The following is a 22,115-nucleotide window of genomic DNA, read 5'->3' as shown; positions in this document are numbered from 1 at the left end:
GGATAACTCGTTCAAAGCAGAAAACAAGGCCGGGAGGAGAAAAGGCTGGAATTAGTTTTTACACATCGATGACAAGCACTCAGAAAAAGTGTGAGACCGTGAGATTTCCGTGCTCTGAAAGCCTGCATGACGCTATTCAGTTGCCTCAGTGTGATTTAGGTGGGGAGGGACCTCCGGAGCTCTGTTGCCCAGCCCCCTGCTCGCACCGGGCTGGAGTGCTCAGGCTGTTCTGCCCTAAGCCAGCCTGCCCAAAAGGCCAGAGCAGTTCATTCAAGCATGCTTTTAAGAACCCACCTCATTTTAGGTTGTATTATTAGTTCAAGAAACCGTTTTTAAATGCTGTTTTTGCAATCAATTAAATATTCCATTTTCTAAGTGAGGGGTAAAAAAAATACTTCATTGTTTCCTAACAAAATAAAATGTAAATTAGGTATTGGAGTTAATGCACATGATTACTGTACAGTGCTCGTGTGAGTGTGAATAGATTAATGCATCCACCAAGTTAAAACGAGTGCTAATCTCAATGTAAAGGCTATATCCCTTCCCCACTTCTGACTTGGCTCTGCGCTCCCCTTTGCCCGCGGGTCCTTTGCCCAGCAGAGCCGGGGCCCAGCTCGGTGCCAGGCCGGCAGCACCTCGCAGATCCACCACAGCATGGCGGAGGTCGTTCAGGCTCCATCAGCACATCGTGTCCAGCACATTGCTGTGCGCTCACCTCCATCCTGTGATGTTTCCCATCAGCCTGATCAAGGAAAGGGCACCATTCTCTGGTAGCAGAGGAGGAAGAGCCTGTGAGCTATGCTCCTGGGCTTTCAGCCATTGCTTCTGTCAGTGGTGTCTGAGGATACAGCAATCAGACAGTGACATGAAAAACACAGATCCCCTCCCAGCAGCAGCGGTGCTATTGGCAGTACTTGCTGCGGGTTGTGCTGTAGTCCTGGGGGTTACAGCCCGCTCCGCTCAGACAAGTGCAGGAACATATCCGCAGGAAACGCTGTCTTCTGAAAACAAGGCTGCAAATCTGCTCCAGGGCGTGAATGATAGAGCTTGTAGTGTGGCATCAGTGGTGCAACCTTACTGGTGCCAAGACAGCCCTCAGATATCAGGAAATGCTGGAATTAACCTCACTCTCGTGCTGTACCTCGCAGACGGCTGCAATTGCTGACCCCACAGCAGGCAGCAGCCCCCGCAGCTCGCTCTATTGATGGCTCCCGTTCAAAATGTTTATCCTGTCCTCATCCCTGCCCTGAAGATGAAATAGTATTTGCAGAAATATACAACATAAGTGTCACAGAGCCAGCTGGCGCAATCATAGCCAGACACCTTGCCCTGCACTCACCATCTCCCCGCCTGCTGCACACTGCACAATGCTGTTCTGTGCACTTGTGGACTATAAGAGTTCCCTGAAGGATTTCTGACAAGCTGAACCGAACCCAGGGTAGCTCACAGAGGTAGGATGGACTCAGCCTCGGAAAGCCTTTAGGTACGTGGGAAGCACAAAGCAGCCAACATGTCCTCACGTCACTAAACATAGTCTTTCTAAATACACAGTAGCTCTCCCTAGGATCTGCTATTAGAATGTCAACCAAGGATGATTCCTTTGTCAGCTCCTTCATCGTATTCCTCACGTTTGAGTTCTCAGTGTACATTCAGGGACTCTGGCCCACTCATTCTTGTTTCCTTCTTCTATATGCCATAAACAGGAGGTCCAAACAGGAGCTCTCGTGATAACCCTGTGTGACGTGCCAAATTGGTGTGCTTTCATCAGTCATGAATTTCTACCAGCCACTGAGGTCAGCATTATGTTCCCCCAGGGAGATGCTCACTGATGGCAGAACCCAGCCTGGGCTCTGCTGTCACTGCGGAACAGAGGTGATTCATGAGTCTGGGGAGCTGGAGGCCCTAGAGATGTCTAAAATGCATCTCAAACTCTGCAATGGAAAAAAGAAGAAATGGAAAAAGCTCGAGCTTTGTTGCCTGTTTTAATGGGAGTGGCAAGAAACAGCTAGAACATGTCTCCTGCTCGCTGTGTTTGAAAGATGCCACAAAAGCATCGTAAAACTCAGTGCTGTTGTTAAACGGTTGGCCTTCAAGCTTCTTGGAAGTGTTGTCTGTCAACAGGACCTCTTGGAGCAAACTGTAGCTTGTCTCCTGCAGGGAGTCACAGAGCTCTGTGCTGCTGCCAGATGCCTTTGTAGTGCCTGGCTGCAGCAGTCTGATCTTTCCTGGCAGCTTGCGTGGCCACTTTGTTCACTGGCAGCTGGTGCCCTGCAAGGGCAGCCAGCATATCTGCAATTCTCTCTGCAGCTGCTGCACAAAGCAGAGCTGCTTGCATCTCCTGCGATCTGCATTGGAAACCACTTCTTCTGGGGCTTCCTGCTGTTTGGGCTGTCCAATACTGTTTTGCCTGCAGCTCTCAGATCAGATTAGGCTGTGTGGTGCTGCAGTGGGTACTGAAAGCTGCTGTGCTGCCCTGTTTTTTGCTTATGGATGCAGTTTCCGGTGCAGCCGTGCCAGACCTTGCTTTGCAGCCACACTGATAGTTCCTTGGCCATAATGATTGTGGTCATTCTCTGTCACATCAGAAGGCATCCAGACAGAGGAGGCTCTCCCAAGCACTGCTGGCCATCAACCATGCAGTGTGCTCATGGGTCTGCTCCCTGGGCTTCAGCCTTGGTAGCTGAGTGCCCCTGGGCCTCTCCATGCTCACAGGCTGTACCAGTGCTGCTCTGCCATCTCCACAGACACAATCTCTCCTTTTTCCAGGGAAGTGTTGATGCCCAGAGCACAGCTCTGTTCCCTGCTGCCTGGGGCACTCCCTCTGGAGGATGCTCCATTGACTCGGAGCCTCCAGAAAGTGGCATAGTTGTACAGGAAAGGTAACACCGATTTCCTAATGATTCCTGAAGCAAGCTGCTGCTAGGACACTCCCTGTGGAGGCATGAGGTGGGCTTCAGTCTCTGCAGGTAGAAAAGGAATCAGTTTTATATCCTTTCTTCCACAGAAGAGCACAACATGCTTTAAAGTTATAAGGGACACACTTGGCTCCTGCTCCTTGCTACTGCCGTGCCCCCTTGTCCCCAGCTATCTGCTCTCTGCATCAGCTCCTTCATCCCTTGTGGTATGGCCATGCCAGAGCCCCTTCACACCCCCACATCATGAGCCTGTGCCTCGGGTCTCCTACACTGGTCACCTCAGTGCCCACCAGCCCTTCCCACTTCACTAGTACCAGCGGGACTTCTGTACACGTCTCCTCACCAGCCCTTTGTAACTCATGTCCCTGTAAGCCAGCCCTTCCTACCAGCCCTTCCTACCTTACTGGTACCAGCAAGGCTCGTGCCCCTCCAGGCCCCAGCTGTGATGCCATCCCCTTCTCATTCCGCTGCTGCCATGGCCACCAAGCAGAAGGCCCAGCAGGACAGGAGTGCTGGGGCAAGGGGTAGAAATGTTGAGGTTGCCCTCCCTGTTGGGTGAGTGACTCCCTAGGCTGCTGCCCAGCCTCCCAGGGGCCAGAGCAGGGCCTTGGGGCATCGTGCCTAGGCTGAGGGGTGGGTGTTAGAAGTCCTTGCTACTGTCCCCTCATCCCACATGCCTCCAGCCACATGCCTCTCACAAGACCACCGTGTTGAGCCTGCTTTCTGTTCCAGCCCTCAGTCCTGTTCAACCAGGAGGGGATCTGGAGGCTCTAAGATAGGATGTGGAGTGGAAGGTGGCACAGGGGATGTAGGGGAGAAGGGGGGCCCCAGCCACAGTCAAAAGAGACGAAGTACATCCTGCTGTCTCCCCAGGACTGCTGATGTTGCTGGCAACCTCTGCTGCGCCACCAGTGCCTCCTGTGGGCAGCCCCCTGTCCGATGGTGAGTACCAGCTCTTCTTCTCCAGCCTGTGGCCAATCTGGAAGGCCCACGCATCCTGCCACCTACGACAGACCTTTGGCTGCCTCAGCCCTGCAGTCCTGCGGCTCGACGAGCAGGAGAACCATGGCCGTGTCCCTGAAGGTAGGACACTGTGAATACCTTGGAGTGCTGCTGAGATCACCTCACCTCCAGAAGCAGTAGCTGTCAAAATGCCTCCAGACAGCGGGAATGGTGGTGGGATGGGCCTATTTGGGGTCTGTAGTCCAAAGTCAGACTCAGGGCAGTACAATCTCAGCACTAGATCACCCTGGCTTTGGGCAGACAAGTTATGGAAGCCTCCACAGGTGGTGTGATTGCCTCTCTGGGAGCTTCCAGTGTTGTGCCGCTTTTCTTGAAAAAAACTATCCAATATGAACCTCTCTGGCGGGAATTTGCAGATTTTTCTTCCTTGTTTCATTTGGCACCACCAAGAAGAGTTTTTCTTTCTTGTTCTTTCACTCTCCTGCAAGTCACTGTGGGCTGCTATTATATCACCTCTCCATCTCCTCTTCACAGAATCACAGAATGGTTGAGGTTGGCAGAGTCCTCTGGGTACACGTGGTCCAACCCCTCCTCTAGCAGGGACACCTACAGCAAGGGTGCCCAGGACCATATTCAGGCAGCTTCTGCCTAAATGAAGGTCTAAATGAAGTCCAGGTAGATCTGAAAGATCTGCTCTGCCACCCACAGTAAAGAAGTGTTGCCTGCTGGAACCTCCTGTGCTCCAGAATGTGCCCATTGTCTCTTGTCCTGGCACTGGGCACCACTGAAAAGAGCCTTAATCTGACCTCTACGCAGCCTCCCATCAGGTATTTATGGACACTAATGAGATCCACCTGAGCTTTCTCTTCTCCAGGCAGAACAGTCTCAGCTCTCTCAACCTTTCCTGGTAGGAGAAGTACTCCAGTCTCTCAATCATCTTTGTGGCCCATTGTCGCACTCATCTAGATCATTAATGAAGGTGTTGAATAGGACTGGATGAAATATTGGCCTCTGTAGTACACCACTAGTTACTGGCCTCCAACTAGGCTTTTCACTGCTGACGACTGCCCTCTGGACTCGGCCAGTCAGTCAGCTTTCAACCCACTTCACTGTCTGCCAATCCAGTCCACGCATCAACTACTTCTCTATGAGGATCTTAGGGGATAGCCTCAAAGGCCTAAATGAAGTGCAGGTAGACAATATCCACCACTCTCCCCTCATCTACCAGGGCAGTTATTTCATTATAGAACCTTATCTTGTTGGTCTAGCATGGCTCCTGATGATTTTCTGGTTGTTCACATGTCTGGAAATGGTTTTCAGGATTGCAGCTCCAGCACTTTCCCAGGGACCAAGTTGAGCCTCTAGTTCCCAAGGTTCGCACTGTTCTTGAGGACGGCAGCGTCATTTACTTTTCCTCTAGTCTTTGGGCACTTCTCCTAGTCTTCACGATTGATCAAAAATTATCAAAAGTACACTCACAATAACATCTGCCATCTTGAGAGTTCATCCCATTGAGATCCCTGGATCCAGTTCACTTCAGTATTCCCTGATCCGATCGTCTTCCACCACGAATACAGCCTCAGTTTTTCCTTTGTTTTCTGGGACCAGGGATTCCTGAAGGCTATTCTTGCTAGTAAAGACTGGAGCAAGGAAGGTATCCAGTACCTCAGACCTTTCTATGTCCTGCATAACTAGGTCCCCGGTCTCCTTCAGGAATGGGCCCACATTATCCCTGGTCTTTTTTTGTTACCTATGTATTTATAGAAGCCCTTCTCATTGTCCTTGGCATCTCTGGCCTGATTCAGTTACATCTAGGCTTTAGCTTTCCTAACTTCATCCTCGGATGCTTCTGCAGTGTCTCTGTATTCCTCCCAGGTTACCCTTGATGAAATGAACAGCTCTTTCCAGCTAGATCTAGGGTTTAATGCGGAAGGCTCTCATAGGCCTTTAAGAAACCTTGAGCTGATAAGCTGCTTTTTAAAGTGTTTAACATTTCTGTAGCCAAGAAACATCCCAGTTCAGAAAGTGCCATAGCAACAGCACCCTTTAAATCTCTGCAATCATACTTTCCCTGCACCCCTGCATCAGAGAATTTAAGTGGCATAATTATATCTCTGCAGCTGAAAAACTTGGGACTACTTCTGTTGTATTTTTCTTCTGAGAAAAAAAAAATAGGAGCAATTTTCTCATAAAAAATATGTCTTTATATTTAGCTATGAACGTCAATGAAATGAATGATTATCCAAACGTCCGTGCTTATTTGGACTGCAGCTTGAGGGCAACTATTTCTTGCTTGTTTCTGCAGCTGTGCCAGGGGAATGGTTCCCATCCTGCACCAACAGACCCAGGGAGAGGTCCTGGGCTTTCCGCCTCACTTGCTAGCACCTGAAGCCCATGACGCTGAGGAGCTAGGTGCAGCCAGGGCTGCTGCTTGTTTCCTTACAGGCAGTGCCCAGCACTGTGGACCACCAAGCCACCATGGTAGTGGTTGGAGACATTCCCACTGCTGCTCTGCTCTGGGCCTCTCACTTCCCAGTACCCTGATGGCAGCAGGGGTTGGTGTCTGTTGACCAACATCTTTGGTCCCCATCTGTCTCACTCTGAAGCCTCCCTCATTTCCCTCGCAGCAGGGACCCGCTGCTGAAGCCACACGGGCAGCTTAGCCACTACCTGCAGGGACTTGGGCAGTCCTGGCATTGAGTGTCGACCGTGCTTCTTCACACATGGTGCTCAGGAAAGCAGTTATGTTGTGCTTTAAACAAGGAAAGTTCAGGGCCATGGAGGTGATCAGAGGGATGGAGCACCTCTCTTATGAAGAAAGGCTGAGGGAGCTGCATTTGTCCAGCCTGGAGAAGGCTCTGGGGAGACAACACTGTGGCCTTCCAGTACTTGAAGGGACCTTACAAGCAGGAGGAAGGCCAGCTTTTTACATGGACAGATAGTGATAGGACAAGGGGGAATGGCTTTAAACTAAAAGAGAGGAAATTTAGGCTGGATATTAGGAAGAAATTATTCACTCAGGAGGACGTGAGGCAGTGGCACAGGCTGTCCAGAGAGGTTGCAGATGCCCCATCCCTGGAGATGTTCAAGGCCAGGTTGGATGGGGCCCTGGGCAGCAGGGCCCAGGGCGGCAGCCCTTCCCTGTGGCAGGGATGGAACTTTGAGGTCCCTTCTAGCCTAAGCCCTTGTGGCTCCGGGCAGTGTGGTCTAATAGTTGGTGACACTGCACATAGCAGGGGGATTGAAACTAGAATATCATTATGGTCCTTTTCAACCCAGGCCATTCTATGATTCTATGATTCTGTGATTCTATGAAATGTACATGTAACCTCCTAGTGTTCTTTTACGTGGATGAACTGAGTCAGGAGGAAGTTTTCCTAACATGGGTGTAAAAGTAACTTGGCTGGCTCCATCTTTCAGTGAAGATGTAATTGTAAAACAATTGCTCGTTACTTGGAAACCCTCCAGTGCTTGGAGCTCCTGCACATGGAGTTGGCCAAAAAGTCCAAAGAGATGGCCTTCTGATATCCAGCAGAAGCTGTAGCTGTTTGCAGAAAGCAAATGGGCAGGATGAGCACAGGAACAAAGTAAAAGATTTTATGGATTAAATTAACAGTGCTGAAAGGGCTGCTCTTGGCAGGAATGTCAGAGATTCAGAGAAAAGGCAAAGGGCAGGAGATGTCAGGCTCATTTCAATCAAGTTAGGAGTTTTTCTGGGCTGGGTTCCTGATGAACAGCTGAAATTCTATTTTTGCTGGCGAATCTGTACACTAAGCACAAGAGAAGAGGTACCATTTAGACAGGTCTACGGCCTCCTGCTTATGGCATGGCAGAGCACAACTACTCAAGTAATCAGCCCCAGCTGCAGGTAACACCTGTGTTGTTTTCTGCATGTTTTTTACATGTAGAACCTTACACCTTCCTCACTTCCTCTGAAGACTACTGACTCATTCAGCATTTTGCCTCTATCTGCCTCTGTATGGTGCGACAGGTCTGTCCTCCCTGATTTCTGACTATCTATCTTCACGTTTGGGTCTGCCCATTGCTTTTGCCAAAATTAACAGCCAAATTCAACTCTAAGCTAATAACGTGACAAAACAGGATGCTCTGGTTTTTGCACAATGAATGCTCAAAAAAAACCTATATCCACTGGCCCCCCTGCAGGGGCCAGTCCTGCAGTCACTGTGTTGTTTTCTGAGGGTTCCCAAAAACACTTTTCTCTCTAAAATTTTCCCTACCTGCTTACACGTAGCTGAGTTGAGGCTGTTGCTCTTTGCTGGGACCACGAAGGGTTCTTCTGAGCTCCAGAGGATCCAAGAGACCCATGAGCAGCTCCTCCACTCTCTGTGGGCTCACAGCATGCTGCAGGAGTGGGCAGGATGGCTGGAAGAGCTTTGGTGCAGGTGTGGAGGCAGGACGCAGACCAAAACAGTGAGCACATAGAGCTCTAAGCTCTCCTGCAGACATGGGCAATCGTGGAATTGCTCTGCTCATGCATGCACAGAGCAGATGGAGCACAACATAACCTCCTTCCCAAAATTTCCCAGGGTTTTGGGCTGCAGATGTGAGCCAGTAAGGTCAGCAGTGCTCTTCAAGGCTGCTGTACAGGTGTGCACAGGCACAGACTTTGCCCACAGCATGTTGATGCTGTGGACTTCCCACTAACCCTGGTATGGCTAGAATCACCATCAACTTACAAGGACTGCTCTGAAAGTAATGCTTCCTATTTTATTATTTTGGCCCACAATGTCAGAGGTGGACGGACATTGCTGGTATGGCAGTAGAGACTGAACCTCCATGCCAATATTCTATTACATTTTGTTGCCATGCAACAGATGGCAGCAGAGGGGCAGTCTGACAAAATGGAGACTGACATGGGAGTGAAGATGAAGCAGAGGTATATCACTGAATTCCTCCATGTGGAAAAAACTGCACCCATTAACATTCACCAATGCTTGCCGAATGTTTATGGAGACCAAACAGTGGATGTGAGCACAGTGAGGCAGTGGGTGGTGCATTTCAGCGGAGGCGACAGTGATGTGAAAGACAAGCCGTGATCCAGACATTCATGCACAGCTGTCACATCATGAAATGAAGAGCATCTCAATCAGTTCATCCATGTGAATCAGTGGATCACAACTGTGTATGAAGCTGAATATCAGCTTTGATGCATTGGAAATGATGGTGGCAACGTTGGAATATCACAAAGTTTTTGACAAGTGGATCCCATAGATACTCATACAGGAACAAGAAGAACACCAGATGCAAGTTTGTCAGGACCATATGAAACTGAAGATTAATGGTGATAAGATGGGATGTCATCACTATGAGCTGGAATCAAAACAGCAATCCATAGTGAAAATCCAATTTCTCTATTGAAGAAAAAGTTTGAGACATATCCCCCAGTAGGTGAAGTGACATGCATTGCCTTTTAAGATAGGAAAGGGGTGAGCCTTCTGTATTTTCTGGAACTCAGACAAAACATCAACTCCTACCACTACATCACAATGCTGACTAAACTGAGGGTTTGAACTTCCAGAGTCAGGTCAGAGTAGAAGACAGCTTTTCTCTTACAACACAATAATGCCAGGCCCCTATACCAGCTGGAAGATCATGAAACACACTGCCAATCTTGGCTGGACTGTCCTACCACACTCAACATATAGTTGAGAATTGGTGCTGTTGTAGCAGCTGTGGAACAGTGGGTCATCTCTGCTGGTACAGATATTTTCAAACACGGCATGCAGGCTCTTGTTCATTGCTGGTGAAAATGCTTAGCTAATGGTGGTGACAATGTTGAAAAACAGTGTTTTGTAGAAGAGAATTTGCTGTATCAAATAGTGTTACTGTGCTCTTTGTATCTGTTATAGTTTCCATAGAAATAAATAGAGAGCATTACTTTCAGAGTGACCTATGTTTTTTGTTCTGTAGAGGTTGTCTTCCCTGGTGATACCAGATCTGGTCTGGTCATCTCTTAACCCACTACACTGCTACTTGCCTTTTTTGTTTTCATCCTTCAGGGATGGTGCTCTAGGTGGCCTTGCTTCAGCAGGGCGTTGGACCAGGTGACATCCAGGTGTCCTCTTTAACCTAAACCATTCTGTGACTTAGTGAATAATAAGAATCCTTACTGTGTCCTGCAAACAGGAGGTTTGGTTTTCTGTAAAAAGGAATATGCCATGTAGATAAGGGCAGATGGGTGAACTGAACTGCTGGGGAGTGTATATTCTGTATTCCTCCCAGGTTACCCTTGATGAAATGAACATCTCTTTTCAGTTAGATCTAGGGTTTAATGCAGAAGGCTCTCATAGGCCTTTAAGAAACCTTTAAGAAACCTTTAAGAAACACGTGGCATCAAATGTCAGGAGTTATAGCAGTACCAAGCTGTGATCTCCACCTGGGGGCAGACAGCTTTAACTCACCATTCTTCACAAGCATGCTTTGAAAATAAGCATCTCTCTGAGAGATGCTGGTCTCCAGTCATGCTCTGGCTGAGCCTGCGGCCTGCCCCTACCTCCCTTCTCTCTCACCCATCCCTAGGACCTGTCTGCTCTGCCTTCCCTGAGGCACCATGGTTTCAGACCTTCTGCCAGTTTGCCCAGTATCGCTGCTCCAAGCGCAAATTCTATGTCAAGGTGAGCAGTGGGACTGGGGCCATGAAGGAGAAGTGTCACCTGGGAGAAGGAAGGGGCCAGATTTAGGAAAAGCATCACTGCTGGGGTGAGAGGGAAGGAAAGGGGATGAAAGGGGAGGGAAGGGAAGGGGAGGGGAGGGAAAGGGAGGGGAAGGGAAGGGAGGGGAAGGGAAGGGAGGGGAAGGGAAGGGAAGGGAAGGGAAGGGAAGGGAAGGGAAGGGAAGGGAAGGGAAGGGAAGGGAAGGGAAGGGAAGGGAAGGGAAGGGAAGGGAAGGGAAGGGAAGGGAAGGGAAGGGAAGGGAAGGGAAGGGAAGGGAAGGGAAGGGAAGGGAAGGGAAGGGAAGGGAAGGGAAGGGAAGGGAAGGGAAGGGAAGGGAAGGGAAGGGGAGGGGAGGGGAGGGGAGGGGAGGGGAGGGGAGGGGAGGGGAGGGGAGGGGAGGGGAGGGGAGGGGAGGGGAGGGGAGGGGAGGGGAGGGGAGGGGAGGGGAGGGGAGGGGAGGGGAGGGAAGGGAAGGGAAGGGAAGGGAAGGGAAGGGAAGGGAAGGGAAGGGAAGGGAAGGGAAGGGAAGGGAAGGGAAGGGAAGGGAAGGGAAGGGAAGGGAAGGGAAGGGAAGGGAAGGGAAGGGAAGGGAAGGGAAAAGAGCTCGTATTTCTCTCTTTTCCACTCAGCGAATCCCATGTCCGAGTTTTTTTCCAAAAGGCCTTCTTCATCCAGGGCAGCAACCTTATGATGTGGACTTCTGGATAAAAGATGAAAGCTCTCCTACAGGAGCAGGTACGGATGCACTGAATGGCTCTGGGTGCTTCTGATAGCCTGATGATTGCTCATAGCTGCTCTTTCCTCTAGAAAAACTGGGTGTGAGGTTTGGGTCTATGCTGTGCTGTGGGACTGGTAGACATGCAGGTGCTGGCACGTCTGCATGCTGACTAGGGAATTCCCTCTTCCTGGCCTGCAGAATGGTCTTGTGACTGAGAAGGAGCAAGAGGCAGTGGGCACAAACTAGAGCACAGAATGTTCCCTCTGAACACCAGGAAGCACTTCTGTGCTGTGCAGGTGATGGAGCGCTGGCACGGGTTGCCCAGAGAGGCGGTGGGGTCTCCTCCTTGGAGATCTCCAGAAGGCACCTGAACGTGGGCCTGGGCACCCTGCTGTGGGGGTCCCTGCTGGAGCAGGGGTTGGGCCAGATGGACCCAGGGGGCGCTGCCAGACTCAGCCATGCTGTGGTTTTGTGAAGGATTGTGAGACTGGCAAAAATGTCCCCAGTCCCAGTCCAGCAGGAAGCACCTGTGCAGAATGGTCGCAGCTCTGCTAAGAGGGGAGGCAGCTATCGGGCTGCCCTCAGAAGGGTGCCCTCCATGCTGCTGGAGAACAACTGCTGGTGGTGGCTCTGACCCCAACCCTCCTGTCCTGCTCTCTCCCCAATACCAGAGAAGCCGTCTCTTTCTCCTGCTGACCTCCACCTGCACTCCAGTGTGGACATGCTCCTGAAATACTCCTACGCACTGTCAAGTCAGAAACCACTGTTGCGGAAGATCCCACCAGCCATGCCAGTGGTGCCCAGAACCCTGCAGGACAGGGGCCCACCTGTACCACCATCTGCTGTGCCGGTCCCACTCACCCCTGCCCCCTCACGATCCCATGCCTGGGCAGAGAACTCTTGGGAGCACCGCCTACAGCATGGCGTCTGGCAGCTCATCAGTGCGGCCCTCTCCCTGGAGGCCATGGCGGGCACGGAGGTCCCTGCCACCACTTCAGAACTGGGGAGCATGACCAGCGGAACAAAGGAGAAGATGCAGGACGTGGCCCCCCCTGGCAGGTGAGGCAGACTCAGCTCCACACTTGTGCAGTGCTGATTGCCACATACCATGCACGCAGCTTGTTCCTCATGTGTTGGTAGCAGCGTGGCCAGTGGCCCTGCCCTGAGCAGGCGGTGAGCACTCAGGAGCAAGCCCCATCCAGAGCAGGTGTATGCATGGGCAGGCCCTTGAACACCTCCCTTCCCTTGCCCGAGCACAGAACGAGCATTGCTAACAAGCGTTCTGTTACTGTTCTGTGTTCTGTTGCTGTCCTGGTGACATGACTAAATTGCATTTTGCCTGGGCCTGAGCCGTGTGCAGGAAGGGCTTTGCCTTGTGTGCATCCCCACACCATGCTCACTCTCCTCCCAGCTCCCAGCTATTGGCAGACTGGGTGACCTGCAGGAGGTGCTTCCTCACACCCACAGTGCCTTGGGTTTCTGGAAGGCACCACTGTCTCCCTCTGCTGCCCTGCATGCAGTATCAAGCAGGTATTTCTTCATACAGCCTGGTTTGAGAAGAGTTCTGAGAGTTGCTCTGTTTTCACTCAGCCCAGGGCCAGGGCTCACAGAGCCTTGCTCCTGCCTTGGCAGGACCCATACTGCTGCTCAAGCACATGCATGTCTTTGCACCCTGGATTTGAGCGCTGCTCTCCCTAGGTTGTTTGTAGTTCTGGCTTTGAGAGCATCTGCGTTTTAACACTTCGCAGAGCAAAGCTGCTCCCGCACCAGGCCTACACCAGGCCTGTGGCAGTCCAGCTTGTTGCAGTCATTTCGTGCATCCTTCTCCATTCCTCTGAGCTAGCCATGATCTGACAGGATCCATCCACGTCACTGTTCAGGCAGGTGGGGCTGCTGAGCCCAAAAAGAAAAGGTCTGCAAAGCATCATTTTCTTACCCTCACATTTGCTTTTTGATCCTTTCATACTTCGGTACAGAGGATGTGATTTTCATAGATACGTCATTTCAGCTTCTCTTTGTCTCGGGGCAGTGACTTTCCTGTAAGTGCACCGGTTTGTGCATGACTGCACACGCGGTGCCTTCTGAAAACACCGCGTGCTGCTAGAGTTGAGCCTGAGATCCCACTTCTCCATGTAATTGCATCAAATTCTTAAAACCATAACAGTTCTCTTACAAGGGTATAACTTATGTCATCCTCCTTCCTAACACTGCAGGAGGCTTTTACTGCCCAGCGAACATTTCCTGGTGTATGTAGTCTAAGGCGAAATTATGCTTCACTGAAGATATGTTTGTTTTCCCTGCCTCTGAAATTGAGCCTTGCTCTGATTTAGTTATACTGGGATTACAGAGGGACCGCTGTGATTGCAGATGACACTCGTTATTCTGTTGCAGAGTTCCTCAAAGACGCTAATGCTGACTGTGTCTGCAACCTGACAGCCGAGTGCCATCAATCATGCTAAGCAAAGCTTAAACTCAAGCGAGATAAAAAGGCGAGCTAGGCTGCGCCTGTCAGCTTTACTGCTCGCCACATCCTGCCTCCTCTCCAAGGGACTTCAAAGCATGACCTAAAACAGGGGCACCGTGCTTTGAGGCATTTCCATTCCTGCAGTGATGGCTAGGACTGATTGGCACGCAGAGTCTTGCTCAGCACTGGGTTTAACGCTGGGTGTGTGTATCTGTGACCTGGGTGTTGGACCCAGGATGCACGTCTGCCCTGCAGGCTCGTGTCCTGCAGGACTCCCATCCCTCCTCACTCGGCCCTGCCTGTGGCAGCTGCTCTGTGCTACTCAGTGAGGCTGGCTGTGACCTTGAAGGACAGATGGCAATGACAGCAAAATAACAAGCTTGAGAACTCAAAGCACACTTATGTACTGTTTCTGCTAGCAATGATTCATAATGAAGAAAAAAAGATGCAGTTTATTATATCCATTTTCTTTTCTTTTCTTTCTTTCTTTTTTTGGTCCTTATTGTGCTTTCTGTCCCACGATTAAAGAGCTTCTTACCTCCTTGCATTTATTCTCCACAAAGTTGCCTATATGCCCTGCTTCAATCCTGGAATAATCTAAGCAGAGCTCTGTAGCTCACACGATAAAGCCTGGCAACTCTCATTTCTGTGGCAAATTTCATCATCCCTCTTGGACAGCAACACGCACCAGGTCTGTACATACCACTCAGCAATACAGCGTGATACACTGCAGGATGTCAACACAAGAATTGCCGTGTCCTTCTCCCCAGAGCTTCCTGCTGCTGCAGTGTTTGTCCTGTATGACCCCTGTATCCCATTCAGCATCCCAAGTCTCGTTGACACAGCCAGATTCCTGGCGCATGGACCAAGGCAGTGTAATGCCCCATGCTTACAGCGACACTGGGAGCACTCCTGTGTCCACTACTTGCCAGTTGACTTGCGCCCTTGGTCTTGCGGCACGCGTAGGCTGCTGAGACATCCCTGGCACTCTGAGGTGATGTCAGGTGGCTGGAGATCCCCTCAGCCTGAATGCTAAGAATTTGAGAGAGATTTCTCAGACTCACTGACTCAAAAAGATTTATTCCGAATATGTGCTGTTAAACATCTTTTGTTATAAATGGACTGGAAGATATTTATTGTTCTGGGTAACAAGACACGTCAACAAACCCTTTTTGGCTTCAACACATTATAACCATGCCATGTCTTACTTGAGATATGCTTTAAACGGAAAAAGTAAAATAAAATCTCTTTTTCTTTCTGAATCTGTTAACGTTAGCTTTCCCATAGTGGTTTTGGTTTCCTGCAGCAATCCCCGCAAGTCAGAAGTCACAAGGCCGTTGTTTGTTCCTTATCTTCTCTCCTGCTTGCCTCACGCTGATATCAGAGGTTCAGCAGCTGCACAGTAATGGCCCAAATCCTTCTCATTACGTTGAGGGAGAGGTGGATGTTGTCAACAACAGAGATGCCCCAGAAGTGAAGTAGGCTGAGATGTGTTGCTCCATGTCTCAAGTCACTAAAGCAAGATGGGCTTTTATCCAAAGCTTTCTCTTTTTGTCACAGAGGAATTACTGATGTCGGATGACAGAATTTTCTCCATTGTGTTTTTTCACATTCCCTTTGAGACATCGCCTGTAAGTATCTGTTAAACGTTTTCCAGGACAGCAGTTATGACGTTGTGGTGCAGAGGTGCTAAGCTGGGATGGTGTTCCCATGACAGGTCTTCAAGGTTTCCTGATCCTTGAATATTCTGCACACCTGCCAGCAGCCTTCTCCATGCTCGGCAGTGTGTTGGAAAGCACAGGGATCGGGCAGCAGTGCTGTTAGGCTGGGCTGGGTCTTCACCATTGCTGCAACGTCTCTGTGAGCAGACCAAGAGCCTCAGCGCTGCCACGATTAGCAGCAGGGAACATCTCTGATCACTGCAGTGCCAACTGTGGTCTCTGGGAGGTAAACCAGCGGTGGCCCAGGTGCACCTAGTGCTGGTAAAACAGGGCTGGTAAACCAGCCCAGATTGCAACCGTGAGGCCAGCCAGCCTCAGAGAAGAGATGAAAAACAGAGATAGAGATGAAAATAGATGTGAAAGCAAGAACAACATAATTTCTTGTTCACCTCAGGCTGATGGCATGACTCTATTTCCTGGAAGGGTGAGAGGATGCTATAGTTATAGAAGCACAGTTTTGTGCTTCTGCATATGTGGTCAACAGCAAAGTGTCAGTGAGTAGTGCTCAGGAGTGCGAGGCGTTCTGATCTGTGTAGATAGTCTGTACTGACTACAATCTATGAATGTGAAGTTTATCATGAAGCACAGGCTTCTGCCCTCTCCTGACTTTGAGTCTGTTCTGAACAAGTAGGTCATCAACATTCAGCAGATGCTTTATTGCTGCTTATGAGCTGCCTATGGAAGCACTCTTTTTAAAGAAGGCAGGAGCTGAGTTCTCTTTCACTACCCTTCTCCCTCTAGTTCTCTGCATCTGGCTTGGGCAGCACTTGTTGCACTACTACTATATAGGAAAAAGCAAAGGCTGTTGAAACCATTTAGTAGCAAACTCATTCTAGGCTTCATGTTATTATCTTTTTTTGTTGATTTGTGTGGTTTTTTTTAAAGTATAGCAAGCAAGGCTGTTTTTCTACCTTGGTGGTGGAAACACTAGAGCTATTCATATCATCTTTACTGACTAGTAATGTCTTTCTCACATTAATGGTTTGGTCATGCTGGTACGATAAAGAAGCAATAAAATCAAAACATGCCACTAGAATAGCAAACGAATAGTAAAACAACAGTGATATATGTGTGGGTAAATTGTTTCAGGTAATTTTGAAGAATAATGTCAGGGTCATTAATCAAAGAGTATGAGTCCCACCAAGCTGACCCAGGGAGCTTGCCAGTGTTTAAAGCCTAAGATCCAGCTGTAACTGAGCAGTCAGGCTCTGAGTGCCGGCAGAGACTGCCTTCAGCTGTCACGGGCTTATCAGCACAGCAGACTGAAATCTGGCTCTTGGGCTGCTCTGCAGCAACTGCTCTAGAGAAAAACTCTAAGTGTTAGGTAATTCCCACTCAAAGAGCACTTCTCTACAGAGGAGTAGTACTAGGTGCACCCAGGGGCTGCCCCTGGTTCCTCTCCTAAAGAAGCCCAGCGCTCAGTTACAGTGTAATGCTGAACAGGCTGTATTAAACAGCCACAGGCAGGATCCTCATCTGGGATCAGCACAGACCGGAGGGACTTTCTGCTTACATTTCAAAAGCTTTCCTGTGAGTGTTGACAAAGGAAGAAAAAAAAAGATTATATGGACTCGTGGGATGTAGGAGTCGACATAAAGGATCTTACAGGTTTGGAACTGCTCTCTCTATAGTAAATAGACTTTGTTTCTCTTTGTGCTGGCACATTTTCATCCTTTCCAGCTTTGTATGAATTGGTACCTGTCACCACTGCCCTCAGTTTGTGTTCTTCTCATAGAATCATGGAATCTTTTGAGTTGGAAGGGACCATTAAAGGTCACCTAGACCAACTCCCCTGCAATGAACAGAGGCATCTGCAACCTAAAACAGGTTGTTCAGTGCCCTATCAATCTGACCTTAAATGTCTCCAAAGACGGAGCTTCCACCACAGCTCTGGGCAATCTGTTCCAGTGCCTCATTACTCTTATCTTACGAACACCTTCCTCATATTCAATCTAAATCTTTCCTCTCCTGGTTTGAAAGAGTTTCCCCTTGTCCCATCACAGCAGACCCTTCTGAAGATCCTGTCCCCTTCTTTCTCATAGCCCCCTTTAGAAAGGCCGCTCTCAGGTCTCCCTAGAGCCATCCCTCCTCCAGGCTGAACAGCCCCCACTCTCTCAGCCTGTCCTCATAGGAGAAGTGTTCCATCCATTGGATCATTTTTGTGTCTGTCCTCTGGACATGCTCCAAGAGGTCCATGTACTGAGGACTCCACATCTGGATGCAGTACTTCAGGTGACATCTCACCAGAACAGAGCAGAGGGGCAGGATCACCTCCCTCGATCTGCTGGCCACACTTATTTTGATGCAGCCCAGGATATGGTTGGCTTTCTGGACTATAAGGGCACATGGTTGACTCATATCCAGCTTGCCATCCACCAGTACCCCCAAGTCCTTTCTGAAAAGACTCTGCTTCATCATTACATCCCCCAGCTTGTAATGATAGCAGGGGTTGCCACAACCCAGGCACAAAACCTTGCACTTGGATTTATTGATCCTCATGAGGTTCACCTGGGCCCACTTCTCAAGTCTGTCTTGGTCTCTCTGGATGACATTCTGTCTGTTGGCCGTGTCAATCGCACCATACAGTTGGGATCATCTACAGACTTGCAGTGGGTGCACTTGATCCCACAGTCAATGTCATTGATGAAGGTATTAAAGAGCATTGGTCTCAGTACTGACTCCTGAGAGTTACCACCTACCACTAATCTCTACCCAAACGTTGAGCCATTGACCACTACTGGGTAAGATTTCATATCAGTTACTCATCCACAGAACAGTCCACCCATCAATTTCCAATTTGGAGAGAAGGATGTTATGAGGGACCATGTCAAAGGCCTCACTGAAGTCCAGGTAGGTGACATCAGTGGCTGTTTCCTTGTCCGCTGGTGCAGTTATGCCATAATAAAAAACAACAAGATTGGTCAGGCAGAACCTGCCCTTTGTGAAGCCATGCTGGTTATCCTATATCACCTCCCTCTCTTCCACATGCCTTAGCATAGCTTCCAGGAGGATTTGCTACACGATGTTCCCTGGCACAGAGATGAGGCTGACAGCTTGGTAGTTCCCTGGGTCATCCTTTCTACCCTTCTTAAAGATGAATGTGACATTGTCTTTTTTCCAGTCACCAGGGACTTCACCTGACCACCAGGTTCCTTCTGAGCTCTGATCTTCCCTCCTCAAACATCCAACCAGGCTGGTTGTACTATGCTGTATTGGAGTGAGAGATACACAGTCTTGCAATACATCAGTTTCTAGGTTTTTAAGTGCCTTCATTTTTTCGGTGGGTGTTGTTGATGTGCTGTGTGTTGGCACCACTATAATTTGTTCATGTGTCTGTATCCCCAGAATCCTATTTGCAGCCTGTCTAGAGTGCAGCACAACACCGTGTGTTGAAGGAACACCTTCTCTTGTCTCAATGCAAGCTTAAGCACCACCTGCAGCACTCTGATAAAACAATTCTGACCATAACATCTTAAAAAAAAAAAAAATAGCATGGAGACATCCATGATATTTTTTGTGACCAAGATTTTCCAGGTTCTCTTGTAGTATCTAAATGAAAGCAGTGCCTTCAGAGGCACTTCAGAGATCCTGACATGCTCGCTTGCTGCTGCTCACTGTGAGCTGTTGGGGCATTGGATAATTACTTCTGACCTACAGCTCCATTCGTAACTGAAATTTGGGCTATCTTTATCTCCAGGTCATGGAGAAGCCATCTCTTGAGCTGTTCCCTTCATTTCAGGAGCAGGCAGAAGTGCAGACTGACCGAGTGCTCACTCAACAGGGCCTTCACTCATCTACATCTGGCTCCTTTAGCTTCTCTCTCTCTGTGAATGTTTTCCAGGTGCTGGGAAATCTCATCTTAATGACATTCCTCCAGTTTCTCCATGTATCTCTTCTCTGAGGTCTCAGCCAGTCTCAGGGAAACTCCTCCATACACATTAGCACAGGAATGGATTTCAAGAACATTTTAGCATGATCAGTTGCTGCTTTTGCCTGTTTATCTGTTTATCACTTCCCAGGAAAGAAATATTTAATGAGTGTTTTTATGTCTTCTGCATCGTTGTTGATAATTCACATGATTCTTGCATAATAGCCTACAATTTCTGCTGTTCCTAAGACGTAAAATATTCTTCCTGTTGTTATCCTACCATCCTGCTTTCTGCCTGTGACTTCCTGCATGAGTTTGGATGAATAGTTAATTCACCACCATTATTACCAATTCATTCCTCTTTCCATCAAAAATGTTGGCTCGAGCAGAAGAGAGACATACTACTTTCCATACCGCAGTGGGACTGCCCCATAATCAGCCCTCAGCAGACTCTAACCAAGATCTTGCTGTGCCATTGGATAGATAAAACTACACAGCAGCTGCTTTGGTGATAGTGGGAAAATCCCTGAAGCTCTGCTCCTCCTCCAGTCCCTCTGCCATGTTCCTGAAAGACCCCCTCCATGTTGAACAGGCACAGGCACAGGTAGACCATGCTGGCACACTTGTGCAGGTTGGACAAGGCCTTCTTGGAATGGTTTTCCTCCCCTTCTGTTTTTACCTAAGGGTTTATCTTAGCTCATGACAAGGGAAGAGACCTGACCTCCTTCATTCATTTCTCTGCCAGTCTTCTTGCCCTGACGAGGAAGGAAGCAGTGATGATCCTGTGCTATGCAGTGCTGGAGGGAGTCTGTGTCTCCTCAGTTGTCACCCAGGCATGGAAGGAGTTGGAAGAAAAAGTCCTTGGGTTTGGAGATTCGGTAAAGATGCTGATGTCCACCTTTGACCCCCACTGTGGGCAGGGCTCCTTGTAGTACTGACTGCAGTGCTTGTAGGCACTGCCATTACAGGTGCCACCCTGGGAGAAGCCAACCCAGCTGAGCCAGTGAGGCAAACCCACACCAGGGATCCAGGACTCCCCAGCCTCTCCCCCTGACCGCACCATCACACCTCCCTAGGTGTGTGACAGCCTTGGACGGCGGCACATGAACCTATGTCCTGCCTGCGCTTTCTGCTCACTGAAAGTGGAGCAGTGCCAGAACATCTACCACCTGAGGCGTGTTCACTGCAAGACAGGCAGCTTCATCACATACATCAACCCCCAGATCTCAACCCAGCACCGGGCTGCAGGCAACAAGGTACTGAGCATGCTGCATTTCCTCCTGGCCTGCGAGGAGGGAGATGGTCACAGTGATGGTAAAGGAGGGAGAAATACACATCTCTTTTCATCCCACCCCTTTGCAGACCAGCTTCCCAGAGCCCTCGAAGTATTTTGGCACACAGGTTTACAGAGGTCTGCGACCAGAGTACTGGTGCAGCCTCATAGCCACCCAGGGCTGTGATGACCCTCGTGTGATGCTCTGGCTGCAAGCAGAGTACGCAACCTTCCGAGCGGGGGATGTCCCAAGCAAGGTGGGTGCTGGGAGGGTGCTCCACCTCTCCTTCTCCTCTCTCTTCTCTGGCTTTCATTCCCGTCTCCCCAGATCTGCGACTCGAGTGGAGTTCAGCACCCCACTTACTGCGCCTTCAAAAGCCACCAGTGCTTGCAACACAGCCTCTACAACCAGAGGGTAAGAAGCAGCCTCTGCCATCCCTTACTTAGCCTTTGCCTTCTCCTCAGTGGCTGGGCATAGAATCACAGAATGGTTTAGATTGGAAGGGACTTTTAAGATCATCTAGTTCCAGCCCCTCACTATAGGCAGGGACACCTCCTTCTAGACCAGGGTTCTCAAAGCCCGGCCTTGAACATCTCCAGGGAGAAGCATCCACAACCTCACTGGGCAGCCTGGTCCATGCTTGCACAGAAGACCCGAGTCCCTGCAGGACTTCACCTGTCAGTGCTTTTCCTTCCAAAAGGACAAAATTGGGTGTGTATGGAAGGGGTGCCAACAGCACAGAGGGCCTGCTGTCATCCCACTGAGCAGTGGGATTTGGAGAGGCACTGATACATGAGTGCAGAGTGTCAAGACAGGGAGCCATGGGAAGCCTTCCATCCATTAGGTTGTCCTTCTATTTCCTCTCACAAAGAAGGATCTCCCCCATACACCAACTTCCTACTGGTAACAAAGCCCAGAACCCCAGAGCTGGATAGAGGACTATCTCATATCTTAGGAAGTGCGGTGGTATCAACTCTATTAACTCAGGCTCTTCTTTCAGGTGATTCGCCATGGCTGCTTCACAAACCAGACCTACCACGTTCTGAGTGAGGAAGAGGGGAAGGAGGAAGTAAGGCGCTGGCACCAGAGGTTCCTCAGCCTCACTGAAGGATGAGGTGCAGTGGTGGGCAATATAAAAGGGATGCGGGACACCAGAGCAGGCTGCATGGAATTGTGGCAGCGCAGAGAACCCAAACAGCTCTTTCCAGGCTCCATGCTGGCCAGTCAGCTGTCCATGGCCAAATCTCATGACTTGAGCACCTACTCCACATCCATGACAGCAGCACATCAGGAGGGAAGCTGCATCCAACATTTCACCCTGCTGCCCACTGAAACTCCTCTTGAAAAGGTTTTCTCCAGATGAAGGAGCCTGGGAAAGGCATTGGCCCCAGTTTATGGATTTAGAGCCACCTGCATGAAGTCCCCAGCAACCCTTAGCCTTCCCGACCCTGCAGGCTTACACCAATCAGTAGCATTACCAAGGCTGAATTGTATTTTATAAAGAGCCCATAAACCTAA

General features: G+C 49.6%; 1 protein-coding gene and 1 long non-coding RNA gene across 3 annotated transcripts; one reads left to right on the top strand and one right to left on the bottom strand.

The window, feature by feature from the left end:
• Window positions 1-1,966: 1,966 nt before the first annotated feature.
• LOC101750932 lies at window positions 1,967-3,399 on the bottom strand. The gene is made up of 2 exons (XR_211157.5): window positions 3,315-3,399; window positions 1,967-2,960 (listed from the first exon to the last, which is right to left on the bottom strand). It is a non-coding gene; the product is annotated as an uncharacterized LOC101750932 (long non-coding RNA).
• On the top strand, window positions 3,369-22,115 carry ACRBP (acrosin binding protein). 2 transcript variants are annotated; one of them, XM_040648580.1, is made up of 11 exons: window positions 3,369-3,470; window positions 3,789-3,998; window positions 10,419-10,513; window positions 11,182-11,287; window positions 11,942-12,329; window positions 20,069-20,201; window positions 20,400-20,579; window positions 20,686-20,853; window positions 20,925-21,011; window positions 21,598-21,712; window positions 21,806-22,115. In XM_040648580.1, exons 1-10 carry the CDS (start codon window positions 3,446-3,448, stop codon window positions 21,709-21,711), a joined length of 1,506 nt encoding a protein of 501 aa, XP_040504514.1. In that variant the 5' UTR covers window positions 3,369-3,445; the 3' UTR covers window position 21,712; window positions 21,806-22,115. The 2 variants fall into 2 exon arrangements, with proteins under 2 accessions (XP_040504514.1, XP_040504516.1); XM_040648582.1 differs by lacking the exon at window positions 20,686-20,853 and having other exon boundaries at window positions 21,598-22,115.

The sequence above is a fragment of the Gallus gallus genome, chromosome 1, assembly GCF_016699485.2.
Source record: "Gallus gallus isolate bGalGal1 chromosome 1, bGalGal1.mat.broiler.GRCg7b, whole genome shotgun sequence".
NCBI classification, from domain to species: domain Eukaryota; kingdom Metazoa; phylum Chordata; class Aves; order Galliformes; family Phasianidae; genus Gallus; species Gallus gallus.
Note: the sequence above shows the minus strand (reverse complement) of the source record. Positions and strands in the feature narration are given on the sequence as shown.

Coding starts and splice junctions, on each gene's coding strand:
- ACRBP (XM_040648580.1), top strand. CDS start 3,446: ATGTTGAGGTTGCCCTCCCTGTTGG. Junction 3,999..10,418: donor CCATGGCCGTGTCCCTGAAG/GTAGGACACTGT, acceptor ACCCATCCCTAG/GACCTGTCTGCTCTGCCTTC. Junction 10,514..11,181: donor AGCGCAAATTCTATGTCAAG/GTGAGCAGTGGG, acceptor TTTTCCACTCAG/CGAATCCCATGTCCGAGTTT.